The sequence below is a fragment of the Somniosus microcephalus genome, chromosome 19 (assembly GCF_052327205.1).
Source record: "Somniosus microcephalus isolate GS21.2 chromosome 19, FLI_Smic_1.0, whole genome shotgun sequence".
NCBI classification, from domain to species: Eukaryota; Metazoa; Chordata; class Chondrichthyes; order Squaliformes; family Somniosidae; genus Somniosus; species Somniosus microcephalus.
This window is the reverse complement of record NC_141005.1, coordinates 5,033,256-5,060,408: the sequence shown is the minus strand read 5'-3', so window position 1 is coordinate 5,060,408 and position 27,153 is coordinate 5,033,256. Positions and strand designations below refer to the sequence as shown.

General features: G+C 44.3%; 1 protein-coding gene across 6 annotated transcripts in view; it reads right to left on the bottom strand.

Annotated features, from left to right (window-relative positions):
• pitpnm2 (phosphatidylinositol transfer protein, membrane-associated 2) overlaps positions 1-27,153 on the bottom strand; it is a 395,812-nt gene that overhangs the window by 80,046 nt on the left and 288,613 nt on the right. For all 6 annotated transcript variants that reach the window (XM_086011868.1, XM_086011869.1, XM_086011871.1 and 3 more), the window contains 4 exons: positions 22,974-23,095; positions 20,223-20,456; positions 11,243-11,593; positions 2,963-3,058 (listed from right to left, as the gene is read on the bottom strand). In XM_086011868.1, coding sequence (XP_085867994.1) covers positions 2,963-3,058; positions 11,243-11,593; positions 20,223-20,456; positions 22,974-23,095 — 803 coding nt within the window. The remainder of the gene's footprint in view (positions 1-2,962; positions 3,059-11,242; positions 11,594-20,222; positions 20,457-22,973; positions 23,096-27,153) is intronic.

Below are 27,153 nucleotides of genomic sequence, written 5' to 3'. Positions count from 1 at the left end.
CATACACACGGGCAGGCATTGCATTCCTATATTCTGATCAAACCAACAGAAGCCAAGAGTTGCTTGTTTATTTGCCCCATACAGTAAATTGCTGTACCAGTGTTATGAGGGATTACTGGTAGCCTAGGGAGTGTTTTATCCTCACCTGGTATAGGGGATTAATAATAAACACCATCCAAAAAAACTGTTACACATTCTCCAGTTCTCAAGGTAAGGCAAGGACAGCCATCCACTATCGCCTTGTATATCCCATCTTTCAAACAAACTGTATGAACTGTGCCACTTGATAAACAACGAATAGCACATGTTTATATTACACAGCAGAGGCTGCAGCAGTGGCCTGAACAGATGGCTCACACTTCTCACAAGTGTATCTACTTTACAGCCATTAAGCGCCACTTGTAAAAATGGTCAGGTCTTCCGCTGACTTGTCATAGGCTATTATCAAGGTGATCGAAAGAGGCTTAAACCTAAAATGGTGCACGGTATGACTAGCCCTTCCCATGTAGTCATTTTCTTGTCATCATCCATTTACTATTCTCATGGACCAGCCTTACCTCTCACTTTAAATCTGTGCCCCCTGGTTTTTGACCCCTCTGCTAAGGGACATAGGTCCTTTCTATCCACTTTATCTTGGCCTCTCATAATTTTATACACCTCAATAAGGTCTCCCCTCAGCCTCCTCTGTTCCAAGGAAAACAGACCCAGCCTATCCAGTCTCTCCTCATAGCTAAGATTCTCTACTCCCGGCAACATCCTTGTAAATCTCCTCTGTACCCTCTCTAGTGCAATCACATCCTTCCTGTAATGTGGTGACCAGAACTGCACGCAGTACTCTAGCTGAGGCCTAACTAGTGTTTTATACAGTTGAAGCATAACCCCCCTGCTCTTGTATTCTATGCCACAGCTAATAAAGGCAAGCATTCCGTATGCCTTCTTAACCACCTTATCTACCTGGCCTGCTACCTTCAGGGATCTGTGGACATGCACTCCAAGGTCCCTTTGTTCCTCTACACTACTCAGTGTCCTACCATTTAATGTGTATTCCTTTTCCTTGCTAGTCCTCCCCAAATGCATTACCTCACACTTCTCCGGATTGAATTCCATTTGCCACTGTTCTGCCCACCTGACCAATTTATTGATATCTTCCTGCAGTCTACAGCTTCCTTCTTCAGTATCAACCACACAGCCGATTTTAGTATCATGTGCAAACTTCTTAATCATACCCCTTATATACAAGTCTAGATCATTGATATATAGATTTAAAGTAATTGGTGGAAGGTTTAGAGGGAATCTGAGGGGAAATTTCTTCACCCAGAGGGTTGTGGGGGTCTGGAACTCACTGCCTGAAAGGCTGGTAAGGCAGGAACCCTAACCACATTTAAAAAGTACTTGGATGCTGTAACCTGCAGGGCTACGGACCAAGAGCTGGGAAGTGGGATTAGGCTGGATCGCTCTTTGTTGACCGGCGCCGACACGATGGGCCGAAATGGCCTCCTTCCGTGCTGTAACTTTCTATGATTCGAACATCATCACCGAATCCCCTGATCTGCTTTCCCGATGACACAACATCGCCCCTACTATCTTTCTTTGTTCAACCAACCTCTGCCCTCTGTTGCCTGGCCACAAGCAGAACATTTCTCGTTGACAGATTCGCACTGTGGTGATTGACAGATAGTCCGCCAATGATAACTACAAAAACAGCTTTGCTGAGATCCCTGGATCAGGGCAGCTGAGCATCAAGTTACAAGGCATCAAGGTACGTTAAAATCGACCGTACACCCCTCAAACACACACTACCTATTACAGCTCACATTCCTTCCGTTTCACAAGACCTCAGTTATAAGTAGTGCAGGAAAAGTAGCAAAATAAACTTGCAGAATATAACGTAATTTGGCTGTTTAACCAATAAGTGCACAGAAAGTACAACATTCAGTGCCTGTGAATAAGAGAATTATCGGACTTCAACCTCCCATTTTCCACAATTTCTCACCAAGAACTTCCTACGTGCCTTTGAATTGATGTGGATGCCTAAAATGGCCAAGAGCCACTTCACCTGTGAGAACCATTGGTAGCAACAGGTCGGCTGAACCAGATTAAGTGCAGGATTTGTCTGAGCTATACCTGCGCTGACAACGAGATACTGTATCAGCGATGTGCTGTACAACATTCTTTACATTTCAGCATGCTGATAAATGTAATCAAATGAGTGAAGGAATAGTTCTAAAAAAATTTTTTTTTAATGGTGTACATAGTTAAAAAGTTGAACCAAGCTTTCAATTAACCATTAGGGCTAAGTATTAAATGATACTGACTATGGAACCTCACCAACTGCATTTCCAATTAGCAATGCTTAGAAATACTCAAGCCTTCGCAATACTGCATCAGATCATTGAGGGAGACTGCTCCATTTCCCCATGTGCTGATGTAGTCTGGGCTTTGACAACTCAAGGGTAATATCCGAAATGAGGCCGGTCTATTTAGGGTAACTCTAAATCTCGGTTACATGAAATGATGGTAATTGTGTGACCACACCAGCCAGGCAATGGAGGTTGGGTCAGTGACTAATCTCTAGGCCTCGCTTTGCATTCTCTTCTGTAAAATGAATACAAGTTTGGACTAATATTGGTGGATACCTGGTATTTATCTAATCCAGTATTTTGTGGTACTCCTTCATAGAATTACTGTATACAGAAATTGCAAACAGACTGCCCTTCAATATCCATTGGTGTAGATCCTGACAAACCATTGACCTGATGCTGAGGCAACAGAAATTAGTCTGCGATAAAATATGCAGAAAGTATGTCCAAAATGGAGGAGGAGGACACTGTGCCTCTGACCCCCGCCACGATGCTAACGTGGGTTTATACTGGCAATTAGGATACCTGCATTACCACCCATCACTACACAGAACAAGTTATTAAGATTTCAGACCTTTTCCTTAGTACTGGCTGTTCTGTACCTTGTGCATCGAAGAATTCATCATCAGAGCTGTCATCAGAATCTCGAGCAATACTCTGCATCCGCCAGTCCGCTATATTGTGACGTGAAGGACTTGCTGAGAAACAAAGAAACATTGTTAGAGGACAACACACCGTCATAGAAACATAGAAGATAGGAGCAGGAGAAGGCCATTCGGCCCCTCGAGCCTGCTCCGCCATTCAATGCGATCATGGCTGATCATCCAAATTTAGTACCCTGTCCCTGCTTTCTCCCCATATCCCTTGATCCCTTTAGCCTTAAGAAATAGCTGTCGATTCAAGCATGCTGCTAAAATAGTAACCGATGAAAAGTGGCGTTATAAATAAAGTATTACATTGTACGCCAAGTCAATCACACAACTTTAATTATATTACACAGGTCCAAGAATGTGGTGGAAAAAATGCAATAACGTTCTACTCTTCTAAATGTTGAAGTAGCATAAACTAAGAACATTTGGGTTGTTCAATTTTTCGGTTTATGATTATAACCAGTGTTTGGTTCCTCATAAATTGTCAACATGGTGAAAGATTTACAGCACCAGGTATTAAAGCGAAGGTCACGGGAGCCTCTGTACATAAACTAGCAATCATGGTCCATTTTATCTGGTACCTTGCTGTTATAATGAGTTCATTTGCTGTAATGGAGAGTCCGTGTTTAGATTAGCAAGCTTGGATGTGTATTTTGGAGACCTAGATGTAATTGGTGTATTGTTGCCGGGGTGACTCTAGGTCATATGCTGGTTCGGTTATCCAAGAGTCTCCCGTGATTTAGAGGTAATCAGGTAACGTGTTGGGGCAGTGGATTGAATGCCTGATGAGAATGCAAGGCATTCTGTTGCTGTGGTAGCAAACAGTTCGGAGAAAATAGTGCCACCCTCGTAATCACACACAGTGCAGTCTGAAACATTCAGATATCAGGACCAGCCACATAAATATTGTGGCAACAAGAGCAGGTCAGAGGCTAGGTATTCTGCAGCGAGTGTCTCACCTCCTGACTCCCCAAAGCCTTTCCACCATCTACAAGGCACAAGTAAGGAGTGTGATGGAATACTCTCCACTTGCCTGGATGAGTGCAGCTCCAACAACACTCAAGAAGCTCGACACCATCCAGGACAAAGCAGCCCGCTTGATTGGCACCCCATCCACCACCTTAAACATTCACTCCCTCCACCACCGGCGCACCGTGGCTGCAGTGTGTACCATCTACAAGATGCACTGCAGCAACTCGCCAAGGCTTCTTCGGCAACACCTCCCAAACCCGCGACCTCTTCCACCTAGAAGGACAAGGGCAGCAGGCGCATGGGAACACCACCACCTCCAAGTTCCCCTCCAAGTCACACACCATCCTGACTTGGAAATATATCGGCTGTTACTTCATCGTCGCTGGGTCAAAATCCTGGAACTCCTTCCCTAACAGCACTGTGGGAGTACCTTTGCCACACGGACTGCAGCGGTTCAAGGCGGTGGCTCACCACCACCTTCTCAAGGGCAATAAATGCTGGCCTTGCCAGCGACCCCCACATCTCGTGAAAATTCTTTAAAAAAAAAATCAAATACTTCAGGAGCATTGACTCAATCGAAAGAAAAGCCCGTAATACGCTGCCTGCCATGCCTCTCCTCTTGCACTCCTCCAGTCAATTTCGGGTCACTTTTAAAAGTTCACAAAATCAAATAAGCCAGATAGCTATATATAGTTTGGCTCATTTAGAACCCTCAAACTTGAAACAATTTGCCTTTTCTTGCTTGCTTACCATCAGCCCCAGTGTTAATGGCATCACATCAGTCTGTACTGGTTTGCAAGCAATAAACTAATGCAATAAAAAAGCATGGGACACAAAAGGTGACCTAGAATCTCAAGAGGATGACCACTCAACTCTCATCCAGAAAGTCGAGAGCTCAGTTCCTGAAACTTCTTGGCACTTGATTTTTTTTGCTTTCACCACATGAATTCCAACAGTTCTCAGTCAGATCATGAGGTGGGAACAGACCGGGGAGGGTCAGTAAGCAGTGTCATTTGTGCCTCTCCTGATGGAGGAACAAAAATAACAACCACTAAGGGCAATCTGCTACCTGAATTACAAAGGCTTCTCCTCTTCCTCCCCCACACATCACATCCTTTACGGCCATTGTGTCATTGCACTGCTTCAACATGGTGGGGCTCGAGAGAGAGAGGGAGGGAGGGGGCGAGAAAGGGCAGCTGGAAATAGCTGGTTTTGGTGAAGGATAGATGCAGGGTGAGGCTTGCCTGTGGGTCAAACAGAATGTCACGGTTTGCACCGGTAGGAATCACTGGCAAGGGAGCTCAGAATCAGGGGTCACAGTCTAAAGATAAGGGGTAAGCCATTTAGGACAGAGATGAGGAGGAATTTCTTCACCCAGAGAGCGGTGAACCTGTGGAATTCTCTACCACAGAAGGCAGTTGAGGCCAATTCATTAAATATATTCAAGAAGGAGTAAATATATTCAAGAAGGAGTTAGATATATTTCTTAAGGCTAAAGGGATCAAGGGATATGGGGAGAAGGCAGGGACAGGGTACTGAGTTTGGATGATCAGCCATGATCTCATTGAATGGCAGAGCAGGCTCGAGGGGCCGAATGGCCTACTCCTGCTCCTATCTTCTATGTTTCAGCAATGTTCCCCCGAAGGTGCGCGGATGTGTGGCCGCGCATCAATCAGAAGGTACGCGCAGGCTGCTCACAAGCTGCTGCTGCTGGAAGATACTATGCATGCATGGCCACTGACCATGAATGAAAAAAAAATTAGAGGGAACATTGGAGCTCAGTCTTTCAAATTCAACTCCCTGACTCCAATGCTTCACTCTATTGAAAGTCCAAGCAGTGACGTGCGTTTCCACTGCAAAGCAGCAAGTCAGGGCTCCGGGCATCAACGCGGCATTGTGGAGATCAGAGCAGCTGGAGAAGCAGGACTGCAGACAAAGACAACTTTTAAACAAAATAATCTATGCACTTTCCGTGCTGGAGCATAGCTCCGTGGTTGCTCCTGGGGATTGCAGTCTAGTGTGTCGACACAATTCCCAGGATCTGGCATGGCTATTTCAGGAGTTGACCTGTCTGGTGCCACGAATGGGGGGAGGCGAGGGGGGGATGTTTCAGGCCGCACAGGGTGTGCGTGCAGCAATTGTTCACAGAACCTTACAGCACAAAAGGAGGCCATTCAGCCCATCATGCCTGTGTCGGCTCTTTGAAAGAGCTCGCCAATTAGTTCCACCCCCCCTGCTCTTTCCTCATAGTCCTGCAAATTTTTCCCCTTCCAGTATTTATCCAATTCCCTTTTGAAAATTACTATTGAATCTGCTTCCATCGCCCTTCAGGCAGTGTATTCCACATCTAACAACTCGCTGCCTAAACAAGTTTTCATCTCCTCTCTGATTCTTCTGTCAATTATCTTAAATCTGTGTCCTCTGGTTACCGACCCTTCTGCCAATGGAAACAGTTGAGGGAGTAGAAGAAGGAATGGGTAAATTTATGGGCAAGTTTAATGAGTTTGTTGTAAATGACATTTGTCATGCCTCATGTTGCAAACCTCCCTTTTGCTACAACATGCTGTGTTACTGACAAAACAAGACGACAGTTATAAAATGTTCGAAAAATATTTTGAGCAATTCCATTGGTTTGCTTGTTTTTTACATTGGTATCTTTTGCTGACTGCTTATTTCATATTGGATGTTTTCAGACATCTTTAGGCATTTGTTAGTGGAAGTTTTGCTACCTGCTCCTCCTGCCCTCGATTGGTATGTTGCCTACTTTTTTTATTTGTGATCTGTTGCTGTTTTATAAAACATGAGCCAAGTGCGATGCAAAGGCTAATTGTAGAAAAGTGCAATGCCCAAATGTGGCAGAGAAAACGCTGTATTAGATACACGACATTATAAAGACTGGCATTATCATTTGATTGGAAGTAATCTCAAAGCAGTCACGAAACAACAGCAACTTGCATTTATATAACACCTTTTACGAAGCAAAACGTCCGGTTTTAAGGAGTGTCTCAAAGGAGGAGAGAGAGGTAGAGAGTAATGTTCCCTTTAAGCTGCACAGTCACGCAGCGCTCTGGGGTCCCGCGCAGCGCTCTGTGGTCTCGCGCAGCGCTCTGGGGTCCCGCGCAGCCGATGAGCCAGCTTTTAAGTTGAAAAAACCGCACAGGCGTGGAATTTTGAATGGGTCACGTGGCCTGTTAAAGGGGTCAGCAGCCCAAAAAGAAATTACAGGGAACATTGGTAGAGAGTGTCCTAAAGAGCTGGAAAACAGCACTCAATTATTTTTCCAAATGCTGACGTGCACACTGTACGACTTTTTCAAATCTTTCGAGAACTGCAGCAGCATTTCGGCAAGGAACAGAAACTGCAAAAGCAAAATTAAATATTAAAACAAGTAACTAGGATATACGGTAGTTACATGGTGGCACCGAAAAATTCATCTGGAATTAAGCAGCAGGTCCCAAATGAGAAGAAAAGCAGAAACCTCACTGAGTAAAATCCATTACATGCATCAGCATCAACATGGTAGCAACGGATCTTAATATTCAGTAGCCGTGGTTTGCAAATGTGTGTCACCTTTTCCATTATTCTGGCATTATTCTGTGTGCAATATTCCACATCAACAAGGCCATAAAAATCAAGTCAATATATTGAGCTGTTTACCACGGCCATATTGGCACCGACCTATTATATCAGTTTGTTCAATTCACTGAGTCCAATTTAATTTTCCCCATTATAATCTCAGGCTGAGATTATTATAGATTCAACGCAGACTGTGGTGGGGGTGTGGGTGGGGGGGGGGTGGGGGGTCATGGGGGGCGTGAACATGGATTTGTTTATCCTTCACTGCTACAGTTCTTGATTGAACAGACCTGCCCATTTGAGAAAGCACAAGGAGCCAGTTTGAATGACAAAGCTAAATCACGCAGCAAAAGACGTCAGCACCACGTTGCTAATAGTTTCTATAAATAAACCGCATCGCAAAGTAACAGATGGCGTCAATATCACAGATCTAACAGGAGGCTTTCAGCAAAGTCGTCGCTCATGTTGCCTGAAATCAATCTGGGATATGGGCACCCACGGCTCAATGCAGAGTGAAGGATCCATTTATCTTCAGAAACATGCCAAGCTGGGTCATACAGTTGGTGATACACATTATTTATTCTGTTTACTGTAACTATGTAAAAATTAAATTGAAGACAGAATATATATCTAGCTGTAAGGCCTGCATTTCTATGATTAGAACTGGAATCTTTCACACAGTCACCTCATTTTGTGCTGGGTTCTGGTTAAGGGGAGCGTGCATCAAACACAGCCAATGCTATGAACAAATAAAGCTTTGACAGAAGTAGTGCACACAGGGAGAGCATCCTCGTGCAGATTGCTTCGGCTTTTAAAATGCAGCGTGAATGTAAACAGACCGAGGGAGGAGCAGACCAGGGTGCTGTGTGTAACTCCTTACCTCCAAATGGAAGGCACTTAACATTTGTAACACGAACGGTTTCTTTTGACCTTGGATTAACGGCTTATCTTTAGTTCTCTTAGTCTAACCAATTATTTTTCACGTCACTGTAGTGACAGAAAATCCTGTGGGGACTGCTGTCAAAAATCGCCAAAGGATTCATTTTAAAGGTTCTGGAAATGTACTCAAATAGTGTGCAAATTAAGCATTAATGTGCTGCGCTCATTTTGCTTCTGTGTTAATTTCTTTCTGGTAGTAAATGTGACTGGTGGTTTACCCTGAACAATATGATCCAACAACATGGCCTTTGTCCACTTCTGGGAGAGGCCAAGAGCAACCTATGTGGAACTCTCATGTGTACCAACTCAGTAAAAAGCTCATCGGTAATCCTGCAGCCTGCTAATCCATGAGCACAAAAATCTAGGCTGACACTCCAGTGTGGTACTGACAGAGTGCTGCACTGTCAGAGGGGCCGTCTTTTGGATGAGATGTTAAACCGAGGCCCTGTCTGCTCTCTCGGGTGGACGTAAAAGATCCCATGGCACTATTTCAAAGAAAAGCTGGGGAATTCTCCCCAGTGTCCTGGCCAATATTTATTCTTAAACCAACATCAGTAAAACAGATAATCTAGTCATTATCACATTGCTGTTTGTAGGAGCTTGCTGTGCGCAAATTGGCTGCCGCATTTCCTACATTACAACAGTGACTACACTTCAAAAGTACTTCATTGGCTGTAAAGCGCTTTGGGATGTCCGGAGGTGGTGAAAGGCGCTATAGAAATGCAAGTTTGTCTTTTCTTCTTTTTATAGGTATGTAGAGTCACAGGAATGGGAGTGTGGTTCTCAGGTCAATACTAGTCCTTTGCCAACACCTGCCTCTGGGCAAGTGACAGGAGAGATGCCTGGAGCTCGCCAGGCTCCAACGCTTGGTTCTGAGGTAAGTGGCCAGCTGAATTGCAGGAGGCTGTTCAGGAATTTTCCACACCTACTCCTTCCAAACAAACGTCACCTAGGAACCGTACATGGGAAAGAATATGGAGCACTAGTGCACGAGGCGCAAGGGGACAGGATAGCAATGCAGCATTTCACAGACTGTACACGCAAATTAATAAACATAAAGGCTCAGAACCATCACTATTGTAGAACTTACATTTTTGTTTAATTATTCCAACAAAAAAAAACTTAGAATTGGGAAAAAAACAAATAAAAAATTGAACCGAAGGGTATTTTAAAAAATAATGTATTTCCAACATTCTGAATTCTATGCTTCTCCCTGGAGAAAGGGCAGAAACTGCAGAGGTCTCATCAGGGGCAATAATTCCTCGAGGTATCTGAGATGCTTTGTACAATGGCTGGCGTGCTGCACTGAGTTCTTACCCTGTCCCCGAGGCCCGGCTCTGGCTCTTTCATTTACACCGCTGGCCACGACACAATATTCCGACGTCACACAACTCAACAAATCGGGCCTGTATGGCCAGCTGGCGCTACATCAAGGAGTTCAGCTCCACATCCACAGATGCGTGCTGAATGGGGACAGCTGCTCAGCTCTTGTGATGTAGCGCTGAACTGTATCACAAAGGCAATTCAAAAGATCGGTGGAAACCCACTGCCATGTAGTATTTGTTTAGCAATTTAACATATTTGCACAATACAACATATGAAGTGAAAAGAACATAAACTTCCATTGTTAGGGGGAGCCCATTCTATCACTTGTACTATTCACTTTGATCACAACTTTAATGGTTGAAATTCACTTGGAGAGCTAGAGCAATATAAATTAGTATCTAAAACAAGGCCAGTGAACTCACGCCAAATAAAAATGAGGAATTCTTCACTTGGGACTCGATGATGAAAAATGGTCAGATTAGACCCTGAAACAGAGAGTGGCTGAGGGATCAGGCCAGCTGGACTGTGTAACCTTGCCCTGTTCAATATTCTATTCATAATTCAAGCACGAAACTGCACCAGAAAAGAAATACTAAAACTCTTGACCGGTGTATACAAGTTTATCCAAGATAAGCTGTAAGAAAAAGTAATGGATTGGAGGAAGAAAATGATCAAAGTTGCCACTCCGAGCAACTACCAAGTGACCTCAGTTGGAACTACATGTGTGGATGTCAGGTGAGGAGGACTGGACTCGGCTGTGATGCCCCATGTGGATGAACAGCCTAGTGACATGTCTCGGCTCATACGTGAAGAACGACAGTCACTTGAATGAGGTGCCAGTGGGCCAACTGGCAGCTGTGGAACCTGTACCCCTGCAAGAAATCAACACTTTTAAGATAGATGGGGAGGGGAGGGGAAATTAGTGAAGAAAGGACAAAAAAAGTTTTTAAAAAGTAGCTAAGAAGAAAAAACTTGCATTTCTATAGCGCCTTTCATGACCTCAGGACATCCCAAAGTGCTTTTTTCCTACATTACAACAGTGACTACACTTCAAAAAGTACTTCATTGGCTGTGAAGTGCTTTGAGACCTCTGGTGGTCATGAAAGGCGCTATATAAATGCAAGTCTTTCTTCTTTACAGCCAATGAAGCACTTTTGAAGTGTAGTCACTGTTGTCATGTGGGAAACGTGGCAGCCAATTTGCACACAGCAAGCTCCCACAAACAGCAATGAGATAATGACCAAACAATTAAAAAATTTTTTTTTAATGATGTTGGATTGAGGGATAAATATTGGCCAGGACTACCCTGTGTACAATAATGAAAAGACAGAATGAGGGGAGAAAATAGATTTAGTATTTTTGTTTGAAGGTACCTACAGTTCTTGAGAAAGCAGTAAGTGATGAGTTCGCAGACCCTACCTCCTCTTTTTGATGAGCGTGATGATTTGGATGACGTAGACCACTGTTTAGTCAGCGCTCTTTCTGTTAACGAGCCACCGTAGTCCTTCAGGTTGGCAGTGCCAGTTTCTGTATCGAGGGTGATGATGGAGTTGTTGGTGTCCAGATCCCTCTCGCTGGAGGACTGACTCGCGACTTGTTCGGCTTCACTGTCGTTTAAGTTGAACTGCGCCATGAACTGGGCCATTTTCTGGGCCAGCATGAGCTGCGTCTCCCGCTCGAGGCGGCGGATATCCTCCATGGTCAGCCCGTACCACTCGTCCTGCCAGCACCACGCCTGCCGATGAGCTCTCAGCATGACTTTCCTTAATCCTGCAACACACGGAAACAGTCTTAAACCAAGCAGATGCATGAATCTAAATGAGTTTGAACAGACATGAGCCATAATTCAAAAATAAACGAAAGATTGGATTAAACAAACACAAGTTGGTGCAGTAGAAACACATTCCACGGGCCGAAGGCTGTGATCCAAACAGAAGCCGGTTATACAAGAGGCAAGTCATTGACTACAAAAGGGTTCTCTTTCTGCCCTCGCAGCACGTTCCTATGCAGAGCTAGACAGGTAGCTAACAACTTGATATCTTCCCATAAAAATCACAAGGCTTGGCTTTTCTTGTAAACTTTACTGAAAGATTCTTATTGTGAAACTGAAATACAATACAGAAATGGAAGCACACATTAGTACACAAACACATAACTGATATACATACACAAACTTAGGTAAGCCTGAGCAACACAGTACATTTGGCATGTAACTTACCAAAACACGTGGAAACACAGCTTACTGTGAATATACATTTAGCAAACTGAAAGGCATTCTCTTACATTCACTTTAAATTAGCCCTGTACATAGTGCATCAAAATACAGCTACAAGTTAACCAGCTAGACAGAGAGAGCGAGCACTTCACGGCTAGCTGTGCAGGTTTGCTTACAGAGAAAGGTTACAAACTAAACATTTTCTGCAAAATATAGTGTACACTAATCATCTATAACATTCTCAAGTACTTACAGACAAATAGTGTCCAAGGCCGAAGCGTAACAAGAAAATAACTTCCCAGACCATGTGTCGAGCTGCAGGTCTTGTGCTATACAGCAGTTTACTTTACGGCACTTGCTAGGTACCAAATATCCACTAGGTGGCGGCACACAATGGGAATCGATCCAAGTTAATTAAACCCCTGAATTAACTTGAAACCAACATAACTTCCTAAAGGAAGGCAGCACATTCTCGCAAACGGCGATGGAAGTATGTTATGACCATTTCTAGTACTGACTCAAGAACAATCTTTAGACAGAGCTCATAATTTATCTCCTCCTAAACAAGGAAAACGATGATTCAATTATGGCTGGTTTCAGCTAATAGTTAGAGAGGTAAGCAGTTGCCTTTGAAGGTCCACACATTCAACTAGTGGAACCATCATTCGATGGAGGTCCATGCTGGCATCAGGGAGGCGGTGGTGATGTACTCAAGCACTTGGAGATTTGTGCAGCACACCACACACACACACGCTGAGACACACGAGAATTTCCTGGTGTCTGATGTCCATCTAGCAAGGGCTTAAACCCATGCAGTTTAATGACTATTCTCCTTTGGAGGGGGAGGGGAGAGAGAGAAGCGGGGTCCCTTTGGAATTGAGCTGGTTCCAAGATCACATATGGATAATTGGTCCCGAGTTATCGCTCCATGGCTGACAGTCATCTAATAACGGAACCAGACTGCTCTGCAGTACACGAGGGCAGTGTTGATGATCGAGCAGCCTGCCTGGGTCATTAATGATACCCAGAGGGTAGACCCGTCACTGGGGCAGGGATTCGTCCTACATGACTCTATACAACCCTCTCAGCCACTGCCCTAATGGGTAGCTAGTCCTGGCCGGACATGCCAACCAGTGCCCTGTACTGGTGAAGCTGTGAGGTTACAGTTTGTTAAACCCCAGCATGCTGGGGGGGGGGGGGCCCTAGCGATTGCCTCTTGACACCCTGGGCCTGAGATCCCTCCTCGTGCCCTCTCCTCCTTATGTTTGCCACTCAAAAAGTAGATGCAGCAATGCAACAAAATTTCAAATTAAATATACTGCCTTCGGTCTCCAATAAAATCACAAGAGAAAACGCAGCAATTGCCTAAAAGAAAATTTCATCACAGAAATGAATCGCAGGTCCCCTGTAAGTGTTAATGCACTGAACTGCATAGAATGATAGAAAAGACAGCGCTGGGACTACCATTCGGCCCATCAGGTCAGCGTTGGCTCCTCCACATGTTTCACCCAGAGTGCATGGGATTCAATATATGGTGTGTCAACAGAGAAAGACGCAAAACTGTTTTGAATTTAGGTTACGTGGAGAGTGTAAAAGTTCCCTATCAGGCAAACAAAAACCCTACCTGTGTGGATCTCTTGGTTTGCATGATGATTTTCCACAATTATCAGGCACTTGGCTAACCAAAAGAAAAACTCCACACTCCATTATTGTACCGTTATGTAATAGATAATGACACAATTCTCCCATTTATTAATAAAAAATAATTCAGCAAATTATATGGTCAGAAAGGGCCAAAAACAGTCTCAGGACAAAATGATCATTTATCCCATTGTTCACAAGCCAATGACCTTATTGACAGCAGTGGGGCAGGTACTGTAATTACAGGTAATCAATTATCATCCTGGTGCAATTTATGACCCCAGTGAATTTAGAATCAGCATCCTATCTAGGTTTCAGAATAACTCATTGGACAGAACGAAACATCTGGGTGCAGTAGCAGTGGAAAAACTAGTCTTGTGCATGTTCTGGCTTCAGCGCACAAACACTTCCCTTCTCTTAATTCAAGTTCATTCATTATTAATAGAGATTGCTTGTTTACCTGTGAGGTCAACTTAACCAGATATGTTGTCAGTTTGAGTGACTCTATGATAAATAACAGCAGATGGTCACAGGATGAATTACATAGGTCTGTACAGTCTCCAATTACTTGTGTAGCTCCATGTGGGTAACACAACCTGATGTCGGCATCTTGTAAAACCCTGTGATTAATAATAAGAAAGTAAGACAGTCCTTTGACTGGCCCGTGTGTGTGTGGATGTCCTGAGCATGTGAAAGATGTGATATAGATGCAAGTCTTTGTTCTTTCTTTTCTTTTGATTATTGTGCCAAGTACATTCTGGCTTTTTGGAAAGAATGCTTGAGGTTTAACATTTATTACGTGGCGAAGTTTGAAAAGTAAACTGTTTAACCTTTCACCCAACGGTTTTCAATTTACGTGTTGTGAATTTTTCTTGACCACGATAAATGAAAAGTCCGAGCTGAATATGTCAGCCCAGGGTATTGTGTTCAAACCTTTAAGTATGTTTAGTTATCTCGGTGAATGTGTAAAATGGCTGCAATCTGACAAGCACTTGGGTAGAAAGTTAAAGGAGCTAAAATGGAGATCGCTGTGCACTCAAGTGATAATTAAAAGTTTTACTAATCAACTCGGTCCAATCACGTTATGCATGCTACTGAACAAAGTAGCCATTAAAGACATTACAAGATCATAAAAGCACTAGGACTGGGAAACGGTCAATTAAAACTAGTTGGTTTTAGTTGTAATGTATTTAAAATTTTCTGTACGAGGCACTGAAGAGTGGGAGGGCGCAGTCCCTTTCCTTCACTCTGCTCACTGAGTAGATGTATCTTCCTGAGAGAGGAGGACCCTTCGCCTGGGCCATGCTGTGCACCCCATGGTTGCTGAGAGAGTGGCCTTGATGTTCTCTGGCCAGGCCACCCACCTGCATTCTCAGCACGCAGCCGAGCGCAATCAATGACCGGGGAGGGAAACAAGAATTACATTACCAAAGACATTTTCCTCTGGTTAATGACTCAACATATTGTGGGAAAGAGCAAAACTAGAGGCCATCAATATAAGGTAGTCATCAATAAATCCAATAGGGAATTCAGAAGAAACTTCTTCACCCAGAGAGTGGTGAGGATGTGGAACTCGCTACCACAGGGAGTGGTTGAGGTGAATAGTATCGATGGATTTAAGGGGAGGCTAGACAAGCACATGAAGGAGAAGGGAATCGAGGGTTACGCTATTAGAGTTAGATGAGAAAGGATGGGAGGAGGCTCGAGTGGAGCATAAATGCCGGCATGGACTGGCTGGGCCGAATGGCCTGTTTCTGTGCCGTATATTCTATGTAATTCTATGTAATATTTTACCTGGCATTCATGTCACAAAATATCAGTGAAGGATCTAGAGAGACATTAAACCATTACTAAAATCTTACATTTGACCACTTTTGACTCCAGTTGTGAAGAAGCACATTTCATTTTTCTAATTCTATAACTTCTCAAAACTTTGAATAATGAATAGACAGAAGAAACTGGGGAAAAAAAACAACTGAAGTGAAGGTGCTTTTTATTTATGTAAATCAACAGAGAGAAGAAAAGCCCTGATCAATCCAACAAAGTCTCTGGAACAGTCAACAACAAACTGGTTAACTAAAACTAGGCCACAACAAGACCTGAATCTCTCTCACAGAGACTAAACAATAACAACAAATCGTGGCTCAGAATCTGGATATTCTTTCCAAAATAACGAACAAATTGTATTCAGTGATATGAACATCACCGTACACATTACGGAACGTAATGCTAATACATTATCAAATGCTCGGAATGGAAAGTACAAAAATGCTGCAGTGCGTTAGGTTCCAGGAGACTTCATGGGCCACAGAGCCAGGTTCTGTGGCGTAACATTCCATGATTTGTGTTTTGTCCTCTCCTCCTTAAGCTTACTCCTCAATGATTTTCACTTTTCAAATAAAACTGCAGCAATTGCCTAAAATAGATTATCACAGATATGTATCTCAAATGAAAATAAAGCACACACATGCAGGAACGACCTCACATTCTCCCTCTCACTTCTCCCGTTTAATTGTTAATGTACAACTGAACTAGGCAGAATCATAGAAATGACAGCACTGGAACTGCCATTCGGCCCATCAGGACAGTGTTGGCTCAACATCCTGACAGCGTGAGGTTCAATGTGTCAACTCCACCAGCTAACAGAGAAAGACACAAACAGGTGGTTTGAAGCTGGTTCTTGTCCGTCAGTCTCTCTCATGTAGCTGAAAAATGTAAGAAACAGGTGAGACAGTGGCCAAGACACTGGCTTTTCACCTCTGGGACTTGGGCTCAAGTCCAGACCAGACCAATGGGTTGAAAGTCTTGTCCATCTGCTTGAGCAAGGACCCCGTGTGCAATGAGTGTGGCCGACCCCAATCTGCTCCTGGTGGGCCTGGCCCCTCAGCACAAAACTAGCCCTCATTTAGCGATAATTGGCTACATTAGTTCGAGAAGTTTAATGATAGATGGCGTTAGAAATGGGGGGAAATGCCACATTAGTCCAGTGGGAGCTGGTCTGCTGAGGTTGGGGACTGAGGTATATTATTGGGGCAGAGCAGAGCGAGGTTTATGTTCATTCTAGCGGTGTTAAATCTCGCAGAATGGATACTGACACTGGATTCCTGAAATGTAGAATGTTCCATTCCCCAGCACTGAATATCCCCTCGATTAACACAAAATAAATACCAATAGAGTGTATTTATCATCTGAATGAAATCACTGGTCCATTGTGTCCCTTCTCTCTTTCCTTCTGCTCCTTCACAGTGTGTCAGCTGATTTACAGTCAGAACTTGCTCCAAAAATAATATAGCTGGCTCAATGAAAACTTAATTCTCAATGAAAAACTGTTAAGCAAATTCTAACAAAAAAAAAGCAATAAAAAAAAACTGCACTGCTGGCAATCTGGAGCTGAAACAGGTCAGTCTGCATCTGTGGAGAGATCAGACAAGTTCACGTTTCAGGCTCCAGCAGGACTGGGCTGACAAAGGGCAGTGGCCGAAATGCTAGCCTGTCTGTTTACTCCACAGATGCTGACTGACCTGTAATAAAATGTATAAATCTATATTTAACAGTTTTTCCTTTGATGCGTTAGCCCAGTGACTGCCCGCCCTTGCACCAGCTTGTCTATGACCCATGTAATCTTGCTGAAGGAACTGACACTACAGTCGTACTCCCAGGAAGACAACCATGATGACGTAAAGGAAACCTCAAATGTCGAAAAATGATCATCTTTCAAGAGAAGAGGTTTTGAATTTATTTGATGCTTGGTCCAGCACAAACAAAAGACCAAATTAAATTGTCCTACACAATAATTTAAGATATTACTGTACTTCTGCCTGGGAGTAAGTTTAATTTTGTTACATGATTAAATTCTCATCAGCGTTATTATCTTTTAAGCAACCCAGTATTCAGTTCATTAAACAGACTTTTAGGTTCCTCTGCATGTCAAGTTTTTAACCCAGCAAATATCACCGAGCAACAATCGGAATTATCGCAAAAGAAGATTGGAATCTCTCACAACAAATGTCCGTCTTATAGTGTAATGTTCGGACCCTGCAGAACAGCATCTTCCATATTCACAATGGATCTGTCCTCATAGCCAAGCTCATCCATTACTTCAACCACAGCCACGTTTCAATCTTCAGTTTTAATAACATTTTGCCTGCCATCAGTCAAGTGGCCCAATTGCTCACTCCGGTTCAAAATAGCTACACTGTACCATCAAAAATAGAGATTCATGGTTAAAGTATTTCACTGGTTAGGCCTCAACAACAACAACTTGTATTTATATAGCGCCTTCAACATAGTAAAACGTCCCAAGGCGCTTCACAGGAGTGTTATAAGACAAAAAATTGACACTGAGCCACATAAGAAATTAGGGCAGGTGACCAAAAACTTGGTCAAAGAGGTAGGTTTTAAGGCGCGTCTTAAAGGAGGAAAGAGAGGTAGAGAGGTTTAGGTTGGGAGTTCCAGAGCTTAGGGCCTAGGCAACAGAAGGCACGGCCGCCAAAGGTTGAGCGATTATAACCAGGAATGCTCAAGAGAGCAGAATTTGAGGAGCGCAGATATCTCGGGGGGTTGTGGGGCTGAAGGAGATTACAGAGATAGGGAGGGACGAGGCCACGGAGGGATTTGAAAACAAGGGTGAGAATTTTGAAATCAGGGTGTTGCTTAACCGGGAGTCAATGCAGGTCAGCGAGCACAGGGGTGATGGGTAAACGGGACTCGGTGTGAGTTAGGTCACGGGCAGCTGAGTTTTGGATGACTTCAAGTTTACATAGGGTAGAATGTGGGAGGCCAGCCAGGAGTGTGTTGGAATGGTCAAGTCTAGAGGTAACAAAGGCATGGATGAGGATTTCAGCAGTGGATGAGCTGAGGCAGGGGCGGAGACGGGCGATGTTACGGAGGTGGAAGTAGGCGGTCTTAGTTATGCCGCGGATATGTGGTCGGAAGCTCATTTCAGGGTCAAATATGACACCAAGGTTGCGAACAGTCTGGTTCAGCCTCAGACAGATGTTAGGGAGAGGGATGGAGTCGGTGGCTAGGGAATGGAGTTTGTGGCAGGGACCGAAAACAATGATCTCCCAATATTTAATTACTCAGCTGGAGTATTGTGTCCAATTCTGGGCACCATACTTTAGGAAGGACGTCAAGGCCTTGGAGATGGTGCAGAGGAGATTTACTAGAATGGTACCCAGGATGACAGACTTCAGTTATGTGGAGAGACTGGAGAAGCTGGGTATGTTCTTCTTAGAGCAGAGAAGGTTAAGGGGAGATTTAATAGAGTTGTTCAAAATTATGAAGAGTTTTGATACGAGTAGATAGGGAGAAGTTGTTTCCAGTGGCAGGAGGGTCGGTAACCAGAGGACACAGATTTAAGATAATTGGCAAAAAAAAAGCCAAAAAAGCGGGGGGTGGGGGAGGATGAGGAGAATCTTTTTTATGCGGCAAGTTGTTGTGATCTGGAATGCACTGCCTGGGACAGGAGTGGAAGCAGATTCAGTAATAACTTTCAAAAGGGAATTGGATGTATACTTGAAGGAGAAAAATCTGCAGGGCTATGGGGAAAGAGCGGGGATGTGGGACTAATTGGAGAACTCTTTCAAAGAGTCCCCGTAGCAGCTCATGTGGCGGGTTATGGTGGAGAGAGTATGCAACTGACTGCAACCAAGCTACTTTGGGATGAAGAATGCATCAGATTCCGTTGGGAGATTAACTGGTGACTATTCAACCAATTGCTGGGAGTTCAGTGGTGGTATGCCATTAATTTAAACTTGGAATTTTGTTAATAGCTGAAGTTAAAGGCCAAATACACCTGCAGCTCTTCTGTCCCAAGAATCAGAAACTCCTCCAGAGGTCAGGCTGCCATGTAAGGCCCAGATCAGTAGAACATATTCCAAGTCCGAAACTTAATGCTTTCACGGCACTGCATGGGAATCACACTCAATTGCTCAAACTAATTTGTTTTTGATCCCGCCAGTTTAGATTTACTTAGCGAGCTAATATTTGCATGGACATTTCCAAACAGGACAGAGCAAAAAGCAGGAGGTGGTTTACAAACCAACTTCAGAGTAACCAGCTGTGTGCATTTCAAAGAGTGAGACACGGAGGCTATTTATATGCCATGTACGGTTCTGTTGCTAAATTGTACACTCCCATGGGTAGCACGCTAAGACAATGTCATTCAAAATGTTACAAAGCAAATTTTAACCTCGACGCTTCCCTAGTCAATGGTCTATGTTGATCTGATACATTCTTCAGAGGAGGCTTTTACTGATTATCTACCAAGTTGGTAACCAGTGTAAATAAATCTCATTTTGTCAACCTTTGTACTTAATCCCCTTCAAGTGGTACATCATTCAGTAACCGAGAGTGTGGACGAGCGGAGCTCATCGAGACCAGGAATAAGCCTGAGAATGTTCCACCACTCATTAAGAAGCAAGACTTGAAAACACTACAGACACTGAATTAATTCGATTTTACGTGTTTAATGCGAGTGTGGGAAAACACATCACTATCTTTTCTTGATAAGTGTGCAAGTTGGAACTGACACACACTCACCTACATCATGGATGAACCGCTCGATTTTGGACTGCATCCCCCAGTATCGAAACTCTACTTTGCAGAGTTTGTACGCACACATAATTGGCATTTTCCCAGGCCTGCTCTTGCACTCCTCTATCCAGTCATCAGACAGAGGTCCTCGTCCTGTCTTGATAGACTTGTATTGTTTAGGGTCCTCTTCTGTTTTGTATTCATTAAGAGGAATGGGATCTTTGACAATATCAATGGGATCTGGTACACAGAGGCACAAAGTAAGTACATTGGAAGACCTATTTATTTCCAATGCAGCACAAAAGTCAGTCATATTTAAAAAGCTGCAGCAGACCTTAAACCTGAAGAGTAAAAATAATCCCAATCAACACACTACTGATCACATACAATGAAATTCAACATTTGCAAAAAAAATTCAATACAAATTCCAGAGGTAAAATGAATTTTCACAGCCCCAAAAGGAAAAAAATCAATACAAAGGTTACAGTTTATAGAATGCAAAAATAAGTTGCTTTTTAAAAGGAATATAAGCGTTAGACTGGCATCATTTCTGCCTAGCTCTTGATTCATGCGCAATCCGCAGACAACCAATCTCAGCCCTCAGCCAATGCTGCTCTGAACTGGGCAACGAGGAAACACTTGAAACTGTTCAAATGATAACTCTTCTCCCTCCCAACCTCCCTCCTCACCACCCTCCCCATCCCTCTCTCCCTCCCCAACCTCTTTCCCACCCTGCTCCCTCCCCACCTACCCTTACCTCTTTCCCTCCCTCGCTCCCTCCCCAACCTCTTTCCCTCCATCCCCAACCTCCCTCCTCACCACCCTCCCCTTCCCTCTTTCCCTCCCAATGCCACCTGGCCTGGTTTGTTTGTTAACTGGATGGTATTGGCAGACAGCAAAAGGCAGAAGTTTAACCACTCTAGAGTGCGGCAGCAATTTCATTCTTTTTTTATATATAATACATTTCAAATGCCATACACTTGTCTAACTGAACAAAGAAGGTTTCAGTCTGAACATCTCTATGATTTAATCAGACATAAACAGGAAATTTCCTGAACAATGATGTACATTGTAAATCTGAGTGGGTTTATCCTGTAAATGTCACAACATACAGAGGATTAAAAGCCATGCATCAAGCCATTAATAACAAACACACTGAATATTTGATAAGACTGTTGGTTTGTAATATGTGAATGGTTAAATGAAATGCAATACAAATCACAGAATAGATCAATGTTATCTCAAAAAATCACTTGCACACAAAATAATCTTAAAAATGTAAGTTGTAATTACTGGAAAAGTAATACCGGTGCACAGAAGGTTCATGTTGGAATTTGCTGGTATATTCAAATCGGCATAATATGGAACACGTGTACAGACTGATAATTATGTATATACAACATTTTGCCCTGGTTTTGTACCTACACACAAAGCTGTGAATGTGGATGTTTGGATTTGCTGACTGCAATGTGCTGAATATTTTACACTAAGTTGAAACTCCCCCGAGTGACTCCCAAACAAGTCGTTTCAGGTTCTTGTGGTTTTTGAACCACATTTTGTGAAATGAAGCCAACGTTTAGTTTTGCTATTAAAAGGTCACCAAAGAAGTGAATGAGTCTTGTGTTAGCTGCAACACGATGAGAACGTTCATCTTACACATATGGTGTTAACCCTTGCCCTGCTGAATACTGATCCCACATGCTTGCCACAGCAAAAGCTGGGAGTGGCACTTTAAACAGACAGTACTGCCAATAAACCATTAGTTACTGTTCAGGTGGAATAGCTAAGGGGGAATGAGGCAATAAAAATGGTGAATGTGGCCTGTAACTGAGAAGGTGCTAGATTTTGTTTTACAGTGATTCCTTAATATAATGCTTTGTTATCATACAGTTTTACTTATAATGTGAAGTGATGCTAAGTGCCCTCAGGAAAAAAATCCTCACAATACACAATTTTCATATATATCTGAAGGGATGCCAAGTGAAATATTATTGTAACATCTTCTTTAGTTCAACAAAACTCTCACGCAACATTGCAAATTTTCACCTCAACAGCAGACAGGCTCCTTCACGTTAAGACACTCTGGGCTATAAATATCTTCATAACCACCGTGACTTACTCACTGACAGGACGCACACACATCACGGAATGGTGTGTAGGTAATGTCTCCCAGCTTCCTCATTCAAACTGTAGCGTGCTACCACAGCTTGGCACCCAAGCCAACGGCCTGGCCAGGGAGCAGCAAACTGCGACCAGTGGAACGGAGCAGCAGGTTCAAGCCCATAACTATCAAACCGGGAGACGACATTGGGCTACCCAGCATTGCACCTCTCACTATGAAGTTCTGCGTACCTACACTGCACGGAATCATTTAATGAAAATAATACAATGACTGTGGTGAACTTTACTTGGCATCTTGTTTTAATTAGATCCCCCTCCATAACCAAAAGCTTATTGTAGTGTATGTACCCGTCTACTTTTAAGAGAACTATTGTATGTAACCGTTCACCTTTAAGAGAACTATTTTAGGTGTGGCACTACTTTGTTTGGCTTCTGTATACTGTAATACCGACGGTGACCACACCAGTATATAAGTGTTGTGTCAGGATTTATTGGGCAGATTCGCCCTGACCTTCGAATAGTAAAGTCCTGTTTTAAGTTACTCTTGGAGTCTGTGTATTAATTAACTAAACAACCCACAGACTTTACACTTATCAACTAAACTGCATTAAAAAAAATAGAAAGCAAATACAGTACCAAGCATCCTCTGTCTTTTTTCAGCAGTTGAGAGATTAAATACATTGGCCTGACCTCCTGAATCAGGTTTATAATGCGTTTCAATATCGATGGAGAACTTCTCCACAAAGGGACAGGTGTACCTGCAACAAAAAGATGTAAAGATGAACAATAATTTTTCCAAAAAGAAAGAAAACTAAGGGGGAGAAATTCCCCTCATTTGCGCCTCCCGTGGGGGGCGCAAAGGCCTTTTTGCCCGGCCGCAGCGCTGACCGCGCCTCCCGCCAAATTCCACAAGAGGTTAGCGGCGGCGCTACTGGGTTGCCCCCTAATCTCATGCGTCCGGAGATCATGATGTCATCTCCGGGCGCATCGCCCCGGTAGAAAAATTCCCCTCCGCCTCCTGCAGCAGCGCCGGACGATGGCAGCAACTGCTGCAGGGGGATGCGAGCAGGGTGGCCGGCCACTAGCGGGGCAGAAGTTAAAGGTGAGATGGCCGGCCGCCCCGAAAAAAATGTCGGCTTTTTTGAAAATTTTTTTTTTTGCTCCAGACGCGGGGTCCGTGCCGTGATCGGTCAGCCCGGCACTCTGCTTGAGTGCTGGGCTGATCGTGAGGCACATCTGCTCCCCGGTGCTGCAGGCAAGTTAAAAAAAAACTGCAGAGTTCGCAGCGTGGGACCCTTCCCTTTAATTCAGGGAAGAGCCCCTGCAACGTGTCAGCGCCACGTGGCGCAGTGGGTGGCGCCGCTGAGCCATGCACCCCGGGGCGTGAAATTCACCCCCTCTTGCACTCCAAGAAGGAAGTGGAGTGCCTGATTTAGCGCTCCACTTCCCTCTTGGAGCAAAAAGTGGGAACTTTAGAAAGGCTGGAAGAGGTTAACGCCTGGCGCTAACTTTTCCAGCTTTTTTGATTTAGTGCTCCAAACGTGGCTCGAGGGGAATTTCAAGCCCTGTTTCAACTTTTTAACCTTTGACAAACAGCTTAAATGCCATTCCTTTAAAAGCAGAGTTTCACTGGCGAAGCTAGAGGGCAGGATTCCCCACAGAGCAAGCCCCAAATCATGACCACTTTACACAGATCCACAGGTTTATTACTTTATTTCCAGCACGCTGGTTAGGCTACAGTTAGAGGATTGTTTGCAATTTTGAGTGTTCCAGTATAGACAGGACATTAAAGTTATGGAATGTACAGAATAAATTCACCAAGATGATGCCACGGGTGTAAAATTATATTTACGAGGAGAGACTTGAGATACTGAAACTATTTCCACTGGAGCAGAGAAGGCTAAAAGTAGATTTAATAAGAGCTGTTTGATAGGGTGAACAAAAGGCTATTTCCTTCAGTTGGAGAGTCGGTGACGAGGGATGACAAATTTAGAATTGCCAGAGAGAGGTGAGGAGAATTTTTTTACGCAGCAGGTTGTTGGAGCATGGAATACTTTACCATAAGGGGAGGTGAGGCAGAGACCATTGCAACTTTTTGGGAAAAAGAGGATAAATATTTGAAGCAGCAGATGATACAGGGCAATGGGGAGAGAGCAGGGCAGCGGATTAGTTTTTGGATTGCTCTAGCAAAGAGTTGGCACAGACACAATGGGTCAAATGTCGAATGGCCTCCTGTACTGTAAACTTCTTTCATTTCCATACCAAGGTTGGCCAGTGGAAAATCCTCTCAACTGGAACACTGAGGGGGAGAAATTCGGTATCGCCCCATTGGGGGCGCAATTATTGGCCGGGCGCAAAGTTTAGTGCCTGGAGCTAATTATCGCTTCCGACTGCAAACTTGGCTTCTATCGCCCCTGGAGGTGATTGGAGCGCTAAATCAGGCGCTACACACCTCTCTTAAGGCACTAACGCCGAGGAGCGAGGCGCTACCTCACAGCGCTGGCGAAGCTCATGTGATGTCAGTCAGCAATGGAACACAGACACACTGATGCCCGGCCAGTTCTTAAAGGGGACGGTCGATCTTGCTCTCCATCCACATCCTGCTCATTGCAGCCTTGAATCTCGGCCTGGAGAGACCTGTACATCAAATCTGCTGGAAAGAACAATGGAGAGGCCCAGGGAAAGAGCTCAGAGTGCAGCCCCCATAGTCTCTTCTAAATCAATGCAAAGAAGGTCAAATCAAAATGAACCTGCAAAGTGCTGCTCAGTACCCAAAACTCCTTCACACAGCGTTGAATCTCTCCAGAAGTCTCTCTCTCACTCAGAATGCGTGCTGCAAAAATGTCATTGACAAAGAAAGGCAGGAAGTGGTCGCCTTTAGATAGCGCTCCCCCGTCCCTTCCCGACTGTAAAATGCGCCCCTCAACCTGCCGTTGCTAGCGGCAGGCGGTAAGGCAGGGGGCGCCACTCAATATCCGGTCCAGGGCGCTACCGGGGCACTGCATGCTCGACTGAAGTCACGATCTGTGAGCGCAGGAGATCGTGGCGGTAGTGTTTAGCACCGCCGCAAAATGTCTGGTCAATTTCGCGAGCGGCGCAAACATTGCCGCGCCCGGGCGCTAGTTGCTTTGTGCGGGAGGCGCAAAGCAACCGACTTTTTCCCCGAGTTTTTATTAGAAATAAGTCGTGTTATATAAAATATGCAAATATGCAGTCTGCGTATTAAAAATCCAGACCATACCTTCATTACCTGGCAATCTCAGATGAAAAACAGAGGTTTTATACAGTAAAATTTCCACCTTGCCAGAGGGACAGATACGACAGAATAATATTGTAATAAGTGCAACTGATTTTATTTGGATAAATGTCTTTCTTGGATAAGGTTATGACTGCAGGCACCAATTTATTTTTGTCTATGAGGATAGAGGGTTATGAGAAATCTAGTTGGTCGAGAGTACTGTCAGCTTCATTTTAAACTAGAGATAAACCACGGTTCCAGTAATGATCAATGTTATGAAGCATGATGGCGATTAAATATCAATAATAAAATAACGTCATTTATTTATTGTCCTCAGTGTTGCTTACAATTCGCATCTCAAAATGGAACCTCAATCCATTACAATGGCATCACACAGTTCTCTATATCTGGATAATTAACCAATTAGTGTAATAAGGCCAAGCAGGGAGGTTTGCTGCATCACGCTGAGAACTTGTGTACTTCCTCATGCAAAAGTACATCCAACAGTGTGTTTTATTTTGCTGGCGATAAATCAGCAGCTGGCTTTAAAATATATTGTGATGCAATTTCAGCAAACCAATTGTTTCTACCCAGGAAATAATACGGATCTTTTCACAGTCTCCCGTTAATTCATATCCCTGAACCCACCCCATTAACCCCATAACTCACCCCCACCCCATTAATACCCCTAAACCCACCCCCACCCCATTAACCCCATTAACCCCATAACTCACCCCCACCCCATTAATACCCCTAAACCCACCCCCACCCCCACCCCATTAACCCCATAACCCACCCCCACCCCAATAATACCCCTAAACCCACCCCCACCCCATTAACCCCATAACCCACCCCATTAATACCCCTAAACCCACCCCCACCCCATTAACCCCATAACCCACCCCCACCCCAATAATACCCCTAAACCCACCCCCACCCCATTAACCCCATAACCCACCCCCACCCCAATAATACCCCTAAACCCACCCCCACCCCATTAACCCCATAACTCACCCCCACCCCATTAATACCCCTAAACCCACCCCCACCCCATTAACCCCATAACCCACCCCCACCCCAATAATACCCCTAAACCCACCCCCACCCCATTAACCCCATAACTCACCCCCACCCCATTAATACCCCTAAACCCACCCCCACCCCATTAACCCCATAACCCACCCCCACCCCAATAATACCCCTAAACCCACCCCCACCCCATTAACCCCATAACCCACCCCATTAATACCCCTAAACCCACCCCCACCCCATTAACCCCATAACCCACCCCCACCCCATTAACCCCATAACCCACCCCCACCCCAATAATACCCCTAAACCCACCCCCACCCCATTAACCCCATAACCCACCCCATTAATACCCCTAAACCCACCCCCACCCCATTAACCCCATAACCCACCCCATTAATACCCCTAAACCCACCCCCACCCCATTAACCCCATAACCCACCCCCACCCCATTAACCCCATAACCCACCCCCACCCCATTAATACCCCTAAACCCACCCCCACCCCATTAACCCCATAACCCACCCCCACCCCATTAACCCCATAACC